We start from the raw sequence: 11,958 nt of genomic DNA, 5'->3' as shown, positions 1-11,958 counted from the left end.
AAAACAAGTTTTTGCTTGAAATGATGATAGTTGTTCTAGAATGACACTCTGTAAAGTGTTGATAGAGTGGGATGTTAATTACTTTTATAGCGTACAACCCCTAGAATTAAATAATTTGTCAGTATAGTGGTCAATATCCTTGAGGGCAGCTCCAACTGAGGAATCACTCTCCGGTGGCCTGACTCTATCAGTCTTAATTAAGTGCCCCAAAGAAGGGGACAGCTTAGCTGAGTTGGGGGAAATTGGACGTAGGAGATTGTGGTTCAGGGAAGGAGAGGAAGAGGTAAACTTAGATGTCAGAGAGACCTGGGGTTAAGAAAATGCTGCAAAGTTTAAAAGTGACTCTCCTGAAACTGAAACCGCACAACTCAGATTGGAACTCAAACCCACTGTCTTTTTTTTTTTTTCTTTTCTTTTTAGGTGTATAGATGGTGCTTTTATTGTTATTATTATATTTTTAATAGATCTTTATTGGAGTATAATTGCTTCACAATACTGTGTTAGTTTCTGTTGTACCACAAAGTGAATCAGCCATATACATACATACATCCCCACATCCCCTCCCTCTTGAGCCTCACTCCCACCCTCCCCATCCCACCCCTCTAGGTCATCACAAAGCACTGAGCTGATCTCCCTGTGCGATGCTGCTGCTTCCCACTAGCTAACTATTTTACATTCGGTAGTGTATATATGTCCACGCTACTCTCATTTCGCCCCAGCTTCCCCCCACCCCCATGTCCTCAAGTCCATTCTCTATGTCTACATCTTTACTCCTGCCCTGACACTAGGTTCATCAGAACCTTTTTCTTTTCTTTTTAGATTCCATATATATGTGTTAGCATACGGTATTTGTTTTTCTCTTACTGACTTACTTCACTCTGGATGACAGTCTCTAGGTCCATCCACCTCACTACAAATAACTCAATTTCATTTCTTTTTATGGCTGAGTAATATTCCATTGTATATATGTGCCACATCTTCTTTATCCATTCATCTGTTGATGGACATTTAGGTTGGTTCTATGTCCTGGCTATTGTAAACAGTGCTGCAAAGAACATTGTGGTACATGTCTCTTTTCGAATTATGGTTTTCTCAGGGTATATGCCCAGTAGTGGGATTGCTGGGTCATATGGTCGTTCTATTTGTAGTTTTTTAAGGAACCTCCATACTGTTCTCCATACTGGTTATATCAATTTACATTCCCACCAACAGTGCAGGAGGGTTCCCTTTTCACCACATCCTTTCCAGCATTTATTGTTTCTAGATTTTTTGATAATGGCCATTCTGACCAGTGTGAGGTGAAACCTCATTGTAGTCTTGACTTGCATTTCTCTTATAATTTGTGATGTTGAGCATCTTTTCATGTGCCTCTTGGCCATCTGTATATCTTCTTTATTGAAATGTCTATTTACGTTTTCCATCCATTTTTTAATTGAATTGTTTGTTTTTTTGATACTGAGCTGCATGATCTGTTTGTATATTTTGGAGATTAATCCTTTGTCTGTTGTTTCATTTGCAAATATTTTCTCCCATTCTGAGGGCTGTCTTTTCATCTTGTTTATGGTTTCTTTTGCTGTGCAAAAGCTCTGAAGTTTAATTAGGTCCCACTTGTTTATTTTTGTTTTCATTTCCATTATTCAAGGAGGTGGGTCAAAAAAGATCTTGCTGTGGTTTATGTCAAAGAGTGTTTTTCCTATGTTTTCCTCTAAGAGTTTTGTAGTGTCTGGTCTTAAATTTAGGTCTTTAATCCATTTGGAATTTATTTTTGTGTATGGTGTTAGGGAGTGTTCTAATTTCAGTCTTTTACATTGTCCAGTTTTCCCAGCACCACTTATTGAAGAGGCTGTCTTTTCTCCATTGTATGTTCTTGCCTCCTTTGTCATAAATTAGGTGACCATATGTGCATGGCTTTATCTCTGGGCTTTCTATCCTGTACCATTGATTTACATTTCTGTTTTTGTGTCAGTACCATACTTTCTTGATTACTGTAGCTTTGTAGTATAGTTTGAAGTCAGGGAGCCCAATTCCTCCAGTTCCGTTTTTCTTTCTCAAGATTGCTTTGGCTATTTGGGGTCTTTTGTGTTTCCATACAAATTGTAAAAATTTTTTTACAATTCCATGAAGAATGCCATTGGTAGTTTGATAGGGATTGCATTGAATCTGTAGATTGCTTTGGGTAGTATAGTCATTTTCATGGTATTAATTTTTCCAGTCCAAGGACATGGTATATTTCTCCATCTGTTTATGTCATCTTTGATTTCTTTCATCAGTGTCTTATAGTTTTCTGAGTATAAGTCCTTCACCTCCTTAGGTAGGTTTATTCTCAGATATTTTATTCTTTTTGTTGTGATGATAAATGGAATTGTTTCCTTAATTTCTCTTTCAGATTTTTCATCATTAGTGTATAGGAATGTCAGAGATTTCTGTGCATTAATTTTGTATCCTGCAACCTTATCAAATTCATTGATTAGTTCTAGTAGTTTTCTGGTGGTATCTTTAGGATTTTCTATGTATAGTATCATGTCATCTGCAAACAGTGACAGTTTTATTTCTTCTTTTCCAATTTGTATTCCTTTTATTTCTTTTTCTTCTCTGATTGCTGTCTAGGACTTCCAAAACTATGCTGAATAAGAGTGGTGAGAGTGGACATCCTTGTCTTGTTCCTGATCTTAGTGGAAATGCTTTCAGTTTTTCACCATCCCGCTGTCTTTTACAGATCACACACCTGGTCTCAGGACTTAATGAAGCTCAGGTTCTTTATGTCTCATCGCAGAAAGAATTCAGTGAGAGGCAAAGTGATAGGTTATAATTAGATTTATTTAGAGAGGTACACATTCCATAGACAGAATGTGGTCCGTCTCAAAAGGTGAGAGTGGCCACAGGGCATGGGGGTCATCTCCGAAAGTGAGAGCAGCCCTGGGAGAAACACACTCCATGGAGTGTGGGCCATCTCAGAAGACGAGAGACCCCAAAATATGGTGTGGTTAGTTTTTATGGGTTAATTTCATAGGCTAATGAGTGAGAAGATTATTCCAATTATTTTGGAGAAAAGGCAGAGATTTCCAGGAATTGGGCCACTGCCCACTTTTTGGCCTTTTATGGTTGGCCTCAGAACAGTCATGGCACCCCTGGGTATGTCATTTAGCTAATGTATTACAATGAACGTATAATGAGGCTCAAAGTCTGCTGGAAGTAGAACCTTCTGCCATCTTGGACCTAGTTGGTTCTAACCAGTTTTTGTCGTGTCCTCAGTGGCTATGTCATTTTTATAAAGATTGTGCCCTTCCCTCCTTTTGCAAAACTATTCCCCCCCCCCCAGCAGATAGGACTGGCTACCCTCTTACCCTTTTCCTCATCAAAAGTTTTCAATTAAAATTTGAAACTATGATTTTTATCAAAGAAATCAGTGATAGAGTTGCCACCTAAAATAACCATATGCCCAGTTATATTTGAATTTCAAATAGACAACACATAATATTTTAGTATAAATGTGTTCTAAATATTGCGTGGGACTTACACTAAAAAAAAATCATTTTTTATCTGGAATTCAAATTTAACTGGGATTCCGATATTTTTATTTGCTAAGTCTGACAATGCAAGCCAATGAGACACAGGATTCATTTCACAGAAGTCCACATTACAGCTCACATCCATGGAAATACCTTTCAAGAGACACAGCCTTTTATTTGCACACACCAGACCACAAAATGCAGATAATAATTCTTTAATGTGATTCATGTTATTTTGATGACATTTGGGTCAAACTCAGATTCAGAATTACTGGCCTCATTGGCTACTTTTTTTTTTTTTTTGCGGTACGCAGGCCTCTCACTGTTGTGGTCTCTCCTGTTGTGGAGCATAGGCTCCAGACGCGCAGGCTCAGTGGCCATGGCTCATGGGCCCAGCCGCTCCACGGCATGTAGGATCTTCCCGGACCGGGGCACGAACCCGTGTCCCCTGCATCGGCAGGTGGTCTCTCAACCACTGCGCCACCAGGGAAGCCCTCATTGGCTACTTTTATCTGTGTAACAGCTGAAGCTGCCTGCACAATAATGATCTTGGGTCTGAGCTGAAGCGTTAGAAGCCCTGTCTTCTGAAGTATTTGGCTCGTGCAAGGACACCATTGCAGAAGTCACAGCTCAGGTCCTGGCTGCTTCGGGTGTAGTCACGGAGTCCACGTGGAATTTGTGAGATGGGTTAATGCCAAGCCCACAGCCCCTCGCTGTGGCAGGGTGCTCAGCAGTTAACTCAGATTCTCTTTCCTAGTTGCTTTTTAGGAGGCAACTGAGGTTTGGGAGAATCTGCTGCAATGAATTATGTTTGTACCTATTAACTCCACGCTGGGAAACCAACCCATGGGTTACACAAAGCTCTCAGGTGCTGGTCAGGGGTCCAGGTTGGAAACCTCCTCTGGATTTCTTTGATTCTAACAGTCAGGACCTCAGTCATCTGGGAAACCTGGGCCTTGCTGATCCAGGAGGTGGGGCATGAAGGCCAGGGTCCTGCAAGGAGAGAGGCAGAGGGTGATGCAGCTTCCTGGGCTCAGGGCTACTTTTTCATTTCCCTTTTTCTCTCCTCCCCTTTGGCAGAACCATCGCCACCTTCAATCTTCCTGAGGATAAATAGTAAAGCTACAAGTTTAGGCAAAGGAAGGGACGAGCAGACATTTCACAGCTGTTTTCAGGGTAATGGTAAGAGGCAGAGTTGGAAAACAGAGGTGACAGATGTAGCGTAGGGACTGGTCTGATGCCCTCTTTCAGTGCTGCTGATATAGCAGTCTGTATGTAAGCAAGATTGTGTTAAGTTGCTGGTCTTTCAATTTCAGATGCATTTCCAATATCCTGCATTTGTGCTGTCCTCACAATTGCTGATTTTGATATCAAATTTGTGTGCAGATGATTTCCTACCTTTACTGTATGTTTACCTTTACCAGTGAGTTTTTCCATTTGTAATTTCTTGGTTTCTAGTTGTGGCCTTTCTTTTCCACCTAGAGAAGTTCCTTTAGCCTTTGTTGCAAATCTGGTCTGGTGGTGCTGAATTCTGTTAGCTTTTGCTTGTCTGTAAAGCTTTTGATTTCTCTGTTGAATCTGAATGAGAGCCTTGCTGGGTAGAGTATTCTTGGTTGTAGGTTCTTCCCTTTGATCACTTTAAATATATCGTGCCACTCCCTTCTGGCCTGCAGAGTTTCTGCTGAGAAATCAGCTGAAAACCTTATGGGAGTTCCCTTGAACATTATTTGTTGCTTTTCCTTTGTTGCTTTTAATATTTTTTCTTTGTCTTTAATTGTTGTCAATTTGATTACTATGTGTCCTGGCATGTTCCTCCTTGGGCTTATCTTGCCTGGGACTCTCTGCACTTCCTGGACTTGGGTGACTGTTTCCTTTTCCATGTTAAGGAAGTTTTCAGCTATTATCTCTTCGAATATTTTCTCAGGTCCTTTCTCTCTCCTCCTTCTGGGACCCCTATAATGTGAACGTTGGTGCATTAGATGTTGTCCCAGAGATCTCAGACTGTCCTCATTTCTTTTCATTCTTTTTTCTTTATTCTATTCCACCACAGTGATTTCCACCATTCTGTCTTCCAGCTCACTTATCTGTTCTTCTGCCTCAGTTATTCTGCTACTAATTCCTTCTAGTGTATTTTTCATTTCAGTTATTGTATTGTTCATCTCTGTTGTTTGTTCTTTAGTTCATCTAGGTCTTTGTTAAACATTTCTTGTATCTTCTTGATCTGTGCCTCCATTCTTTTTCCAAGATTGTGGACCATCTTTATTACCACCACTGTGAATTCTTTTTCAGGTAGATTGCCTATCTCCACTTCCCTTAGTTGTTCTTCTGGAGTTTTATTTTGTTCCTTCATCTGGAACATATTCCTCTACCATCTCATTTTGTCTAACTTTCTGTGATTGCAGTTTCCTCCACAGGCTGCAGGGTTGCAGCTTTTCTTGCTTCTGCTGTCTGCCCCCTGGTGGATGAGGCTGTCTAAGAGGCTTGTGCAGGCTTCCTGGTGGGAGAGACTGGTACTTGCCCACTGGTGGGTGGAGCTTGGTCTTGTCCCTCTGGCGGGCAGGGATGTGTCAGGGGGTGTGGTTTATTGGACAGCTGTGTGTTCAGGAAGACTTTAAGCAGCCTGTTTGCTGTTGGGTGGGCCTGTGTTCCCACCCTGTTGGTTGTTTGGCCTGAAGCATCCCAGCACTGGAGCCTACAGGCTGTAGCGTGGAGCCAGGTGTTGGTGAGAAAATGGCGGCCTCCAAGAGGGCTCACACCAATGAGTACTCCCCAGAACTGCTACTGCCAGTGTCCTTGTCCCTGCAGTGAGCCAGAGCTGCCCCCCACACCTCCACAAGAGACCCTCCAATACTAGTAAGTAAGTCTGGTCCAGTCTCTTATGAGGTCACTGCTTTTTATCCTGGGTCCTGGTGTGCACAAGACCATGTGTGCACCCTCCAAGAGTGGAGTTTCTGTTTCTCCCAGTCTTGTGGAATTCCTGTGATCAAATCCTGTTGGCCTTCAAAGCCAGATTCCCTGGGGGCTCCTCCTCCCATTGCCAGACCCCAAGCTGGAGAGCCTCATGTGAGGCTCAGAACTTTCACTCCTGTGGGAGAGCTTCTGTGGTATAATTATTTTCCAGTTTGTGGGTCGCCCACCTGGAGTGTATGGGACTTGATTTTATCATGATTGCACCCCTCCTACTGTCTCATTGTGGCTTCTTCTTTGTCTTTGGATGTAGGGTATCTTTAGCACTTTTTTGTTGATGGTTGTTCAGCAGTTAGTTGTGATTTTGGTGTTCCCATAAGACGAGGTGAGCTCATGTCCTTCTACTCTGCCATCTTGTCTCCTTCACCCAAAGTTCCTTATAGTCCCAAAATTCCTTGTAAAATTTTAAAAAATGTTTGTTGAATGGATGGTTCAGGAAAGAAAGGAATGAATGTAAGGCTGGCCCTATCTGAGAAGTTTTTAGAATTCAGAGCCAGGAAAAAATTTGCTTCTCTTGAGGAACTATGCTTCCTACTTTTCTTTGTCAAAAAAAAAAAAAATTGCCTTTTCCTCTTTGCCCCAGTTGCAAGGAACCTTAGGACCGAATCTGAAATTCAAGCATGGCAACGATGTCAGCCTCAGTGGTTAGCTGAGTCCCATCTCCTTGATCCCAGTGTTGCTAGTTTTGTATTGCATTACATTAGTTTTACATTGGTAAATCACGTCAATGCTTCTGTAGAATTATGTGGTCTATTAATAAATTCAATAAATATTTCTGGTGAAAGAATTTTTATAGAGGAACAGTGAGCATTTTTCAATGGTATGGATTTAAAGTCTGGCCCAAGCAATGCTTCTGTAAGTCCACCCCACATTCTGCAGAGCCCCCTCCTTTTGTGAGGCACCTGGCAAGAGGCTGCTTGTCAGTGGCTGTTAGCAACTCCAGGATTTGTTGAACAGCTTGGGGGGAAAAAGAACATTTTCCACTGCAGTTTTTTTTTTTTTCCACTGCAGTTTTAAGTATCAGAAGTACCACTATGTTCCCATGCTTATCTTTCCCATCTCCAAGGTCATTTGGGAAAAATGCAACACACTCACCAGTAAAGGCAAGAAGGCCCAGAAGTAGCCACAGCACAGACATATTGATGACTTGGCACTACAGATCCTAAAATGATTTTAAAAGAGAAATTAGCTCAAAGATGTGAAGATATCAATTGTCATAACATTATGTAGTGTTTCTATGGAAGAGTGTGAAAAGAATGAATGTGTGTCCCCCTGTCTGAACTAAGAAAATTAATTATTTGAATCATAATGAAATAAGCCAGAGCGGGACATGTGCTCCATCCATCCTTTTAATTAGCTTAAAAATGACGAGACTCCTGCTCAGCCCACAGGAACTCAACATACTGTCAAGTTACCAAATACAGGTTCTTTCAAGAAACCAAGATACTTTGATTCTCAACACTGAGAAATACGGTGATCTGACTGCAGATCTTGAAAAGCCAGTTTCTGATGCATGTGCCTCATCCCAATAGCCTCTTCATTATCAAAAGGTAATACCAAAAGTAGAATTTCTCATCAGTGCTCCTCTTACTTTGGGTTCTTTTTCCTTGAGTTAAGAGGAAAGGTTATGCTTTCCTTGGTGCCTTGCCATCTTTGCTTTGGTTAGAAGAAGAAGCTGGAAGACATTCCCCACTGCTCTAAGCCCCCAGCCTGGGAATCTCAGACCCCTTTGGTCACCTTGAGCCATGTTTCCCGTTCTCCCTCTATAGGACTCCTAGGCAGGAACAAACCTGGGCCAGAGCCTGGGGAGACCAATAAACAGGCTATTTCCACCAGCAAAGTCAAATCCTCACGAAGTCAGGTCATGATAGGGGTCCAGGATTGAACTCATAAGGGGGTCAGCAGACAAGAGATCGGACAACTGGTCACCATCAAGCACTTGCTCTCAAATACTTTCTCATCCCAGCTATTCCTCTAATCACCTTCCTCGTGTACAAAGAGCCCTGGTTCCCCCACTAGCTACCAAATGAATATACAAATGCCACCCAGAATAGCTTGCTGCTGACCCCAGGGGATGCCTGAGGAGCCAGCCACCTGCCCCCAAAGCCTCCACCTTCCACGAGCCCCTTCTACTGCTGGCTGCTCCCATCATCTCCCTTGGTCAGCGGAGCTTGGCTACGATCCTTTTGAGTTACTACTATCATTACAAGTGGGATGTGTGTATAAATATGTACTCGGCACTTTCATGATGCTTTTCTCATCTCTTTTGTTTGAAGGTTAGTATTGTGGGCGGTTCCTTCCAAATACCCAGGAAGAGAATATGTCAAGATGAAGAAGAGGTATTAAGGAAGTCATTTGAATTAACAAAAAACCATGCTTTTTGTTTTTCTTCCCTACAACATTGAGATAGTCTATCTGATTTCCCTTAGTTGAGTAGAAAATGCCGTGCCCAGTCCAGAACACCAGAAAGATACAGGAACTTTGCATTTTAGCTGTGTTTACAGGAACTCTCAGATTCAATCACCTAACAGGAATCACCCACTGAGCCCCCAGCACTGAATGAGAGAGGACACTCCGTCCCAGGAAAAAGAGCAGAGAAAGAGCCATGTAGGTACAGGAAAAGCTCATAGTTTCGTGAAAGTGTTTATTTACAGAGGCTTCTCACTGGCTTTATGGAAAGGACCCATCCGAAAAAAGGACTGCTTGCAACCAGATGCAAAGCCCAGAGCATTTTACTCTTTGTACTGCTTTTCCAGGGGGAAAAAATTCTTCTTGGAAACACAAGTGGAAAAACTTAGCTTTTATTGCAACATGAAAGCTCGTTTCATTTTCCAAGCATGGAGCTAAATGTCTGTGTTGCGTAAGCACTTGAATGAAAAGAGTCTGTGTAAATACATGTGCCAGTGACTTAGGAACACAGAGTTACTTTGTTTGTTTTTTTTCAATTACATCAGGAAAGAGCAAGAAGGGACAATAAGACATCAACATAGCATATGGAAGGAACCCAAACTCTGTGACGCAACTTTCCAGGTGCCAAAAAGGAGTCTATGTTCAGAAGGGAGTGTTGAGGCGTCACTGGAGTGTGTGTGGGGAGAGTCCATCGGTCACCCAGGACCGATCCGGTCAAACCCCTGTGGCTCCAGACACTTGGAACCATTATCAAAACGTCAGGTCAGTCCAGCACTGTGTTCACGATGCCAAGCACAGCATCCCTCTTCTCCCTTTCTGGAGAGCAAAACTGTGACAGACAGCATGGGGGTGTCAAGGTGGAGGGCATGCTGGAAACTGACAACCTGAACACCACTTGGGGCCAGTTCAGGTTCCTGGTGGCCTCCACACACCCTTCCTCCACTGAGCACTTTGTAATTCTCAAAGCAGTGTTTAGATTTGTAAGGTGTCATGGACTATTTCCTCCTCAGTTAAACAATGTTTCTGGAAAAGATGGAAATAAAGATCTTTGTTCTTTGTAACAAGAGAACCCCCATTCCTTTTCCATGAATGTTCTCCCAGATTATCCCCACAAACCTTGAACCATAGGCATCCTAGGTCCTTAGGGTCCTCCGACCAGCCTGGAAAAGTTGCCATGTTAACATCCTAAGGTGCTGGGAGATGGAGGTGGCCCTGCCCCATCGTGCCCCACCCCACTTGGTCCTGGAAGGATTGAGGACTGCTCTCTACACACACACCAGGCAGGTCTCTTCTGCTCCACGTTGTACTGTCACCCTGACCCTGGTTTTATTGCTAACTCAGCTTTCTTGCTTGCTCCCTATGGACTGAAAGGCCTTTCCAGTAGCATCACATCTTAGCCATATCCCCTCATGCTCTCCCTCCTCACACACACCCTAGCATTGCCCCGCAGACTGCTGTGCACCAACAGCCCTTAAATGAAAACAACAGCAATGACAGCCACATACATAAAATGTTTCTGCCACTAAGACCACATTTTCTTGAGAAAAATCTAACTTTCTAGAGTCAGATATAAGGCTCCTTTTAAACTCACTTTTTGCAGAGTTGCATTTTCACATGGTCCATGAAAATATATATTTACTGAATTTGGATTGTGAGCAAGGATTGCCAGCCTGGAAGGTTTGATCACTTCTCTTCACTCTCTGCAGGCAAATCCTTTCCTGGTTGAGAGAAACCTGGGAAGGAGTTCCTTCTCTCCCTTCGGCCGCTGTGCCTGCTTTCCTCACTTTGCCCATCTGGGATTCCCAGAGTTGGGAACTCCAGGAAGGCTCCTCTCCCAGTGCGAAGGACTGTCCCAGGAATATCCCGTTCTGAACAAAGATCAAATCTAAGAGACCATGGTCTCTCTTCCATGCAAGACTCCTGAAGCCTTTCTAGCCTTTGACTCCGCCAAGTTTAAGCTGTTAGACTTGTTGGCCTTAGATCTTTCACAGCCTCCAGAGAAGATAGGAGTTCGTTATAGAGGCGTCGCTTAAGGTGGGTGGGGTTAATGAAATAGGAGGGAGCCTGAGGGTGGGGGAGAGGTTACATCTGGAAAAACATAAACACCTCTGTCCTTTGGCTTTGAATTCACAAAAAATGCATCTCATATGGCCTATAACAGTTCCCATTAAATGCACACATGTTTCTGTTCTCCCATTCTTTCTTTCGCCCGTGCTCACAAATCCAAAAGTAACTATATACTTAAATTAAAAGAAATCTGAACATGTATAAGTATTATAAATAAAAAATCATTCTATCATCTACATAATCTTTTATAACTTGTGTTTTCCTTGCAAGGTTCTTGAGTTTTCTCTGACTCCAACTTTACTTATTTACTTAGCAGCAGAGACACAGTCATTATCAGTTGATCACCATATCCTGGATTTTTCATGCTAAATAGGCCTGAGCAGAGTTCCACCGCTCACCTGTTTTCAGTGAGCTCTTGTCCTTAGAGACCATCCGCTCATCACCCCTTATATAGAGTCCCTGGCCTGCTGCCTCTTTCAAAAAGTGTTGACTTCACCCTCTTACTGAGAGATTTATGACTGTCTTACTTTAGTAAGTAATCATCAATTATAGTAATTATAAATTATAGTTATTATAGTAATTATAAATTATAGTAATTATAAATTAATCATAAATTATAGTAATCATCAAATAATTATAAAGACTTTGAACTTATATAGGGCCTTTTATTCAAGAACGTCCTGACATTTTGCAAACATTAAGCAATATTGTTTCCTGCCACACCTCAGAGGGCAGATCCTAGTTATATTCATTTTGACATTTTCTAGTCCTACACTTGTTTTTATTTGCACCAGTTTCTGGGAATGGGGCCAGGTAGGAAGGAAGGAAGGGAGGAAGGGAGGGAGGGTGGAAGGAACTGAATCTGAAATGTTAGAAACTCTTATTCTTCATGTGTATTTCAGGCAAGCAGAGCCACACCTTAGGCTGAATGATGCTCTTTTATACACCTCTAATGCCTACAGTTTGTTCCTAAATGTCTACCCCAATAGATACTTCAAGAGGGTTT

General features: G+C 42.3%; 1 protein-coding gene across 1 annotated transcript; it reads right to left on the bottom strand.

Moving 5' to 3' along the window:
* Positions 1-3,708: 3,708 nt before the first annotated feature.
* LYG1 (lysozyme g1) lies at positions 3,709-7,865 on the bottom strand. The gene is made up of 3 exons (XM_033838676.2): positions 7,572-7,865; positions 4,335-4,502; positions 3,709-4,199 (listed from the first exon to the last, which is right to left on the bottom strand). Exons 1-3 carry the CDS (start codon positions 7,612-7,614, stop codon positions 4,078-4,080), a joined length of 333 nt encoding a protein of 110 aa, XP_033694567.1. The 5' UTR covers positions 7,615-7,865; the 3' UTR covers positions 3,709-4,077.
* Between the last annotated feature and the right edge of the window lie 4,093 nt (positions 7,866-11,958).

The sequence above is a fragment of the Tursiops truncatus genome, chromosome 14 (genome assembly GCF_011762595.2).
Source record: "Tursiops truncatus isolate mTurTru1 chromosome 14, mTurTru1.mat.Y, whole genome shotgun sequence".
Lineage (NCBI taxonomy): Eukaryota > Metazoa > Chordata > Mammalia > Artiodactyla > Delphinidae > Tursiops > Tursiops truncatus.
The sequence above is the reverse complement of the archived record's forward strand: the minus strand, read 5'-3'. Positions and strand labels throughout refer to the sequence as shown.

Coding starts and splice junctions, on each gene's coding strand:
- LYG1 (XM_033838676.2), bottom strand. CDS start 7,614: ATGTCTGTGCTGTGGCTACTTCTGGGCCTTCTTGCCTTTACTG. Junction 4,503..7,571: donor GGGCCTTCTTGCCTTTACTG/GTGAGTGTGTTG, acceptor CTCTCCTTGCAG/GACCCTGGCCTTCATGCCCC. Junction 4,200..4,334: donor GGTTGGTTTCCCAGCGTGGA/GTTAATAGGTAC, acceptor GGGCTTGGCATT/AACCCATCTCACAAATTCCA.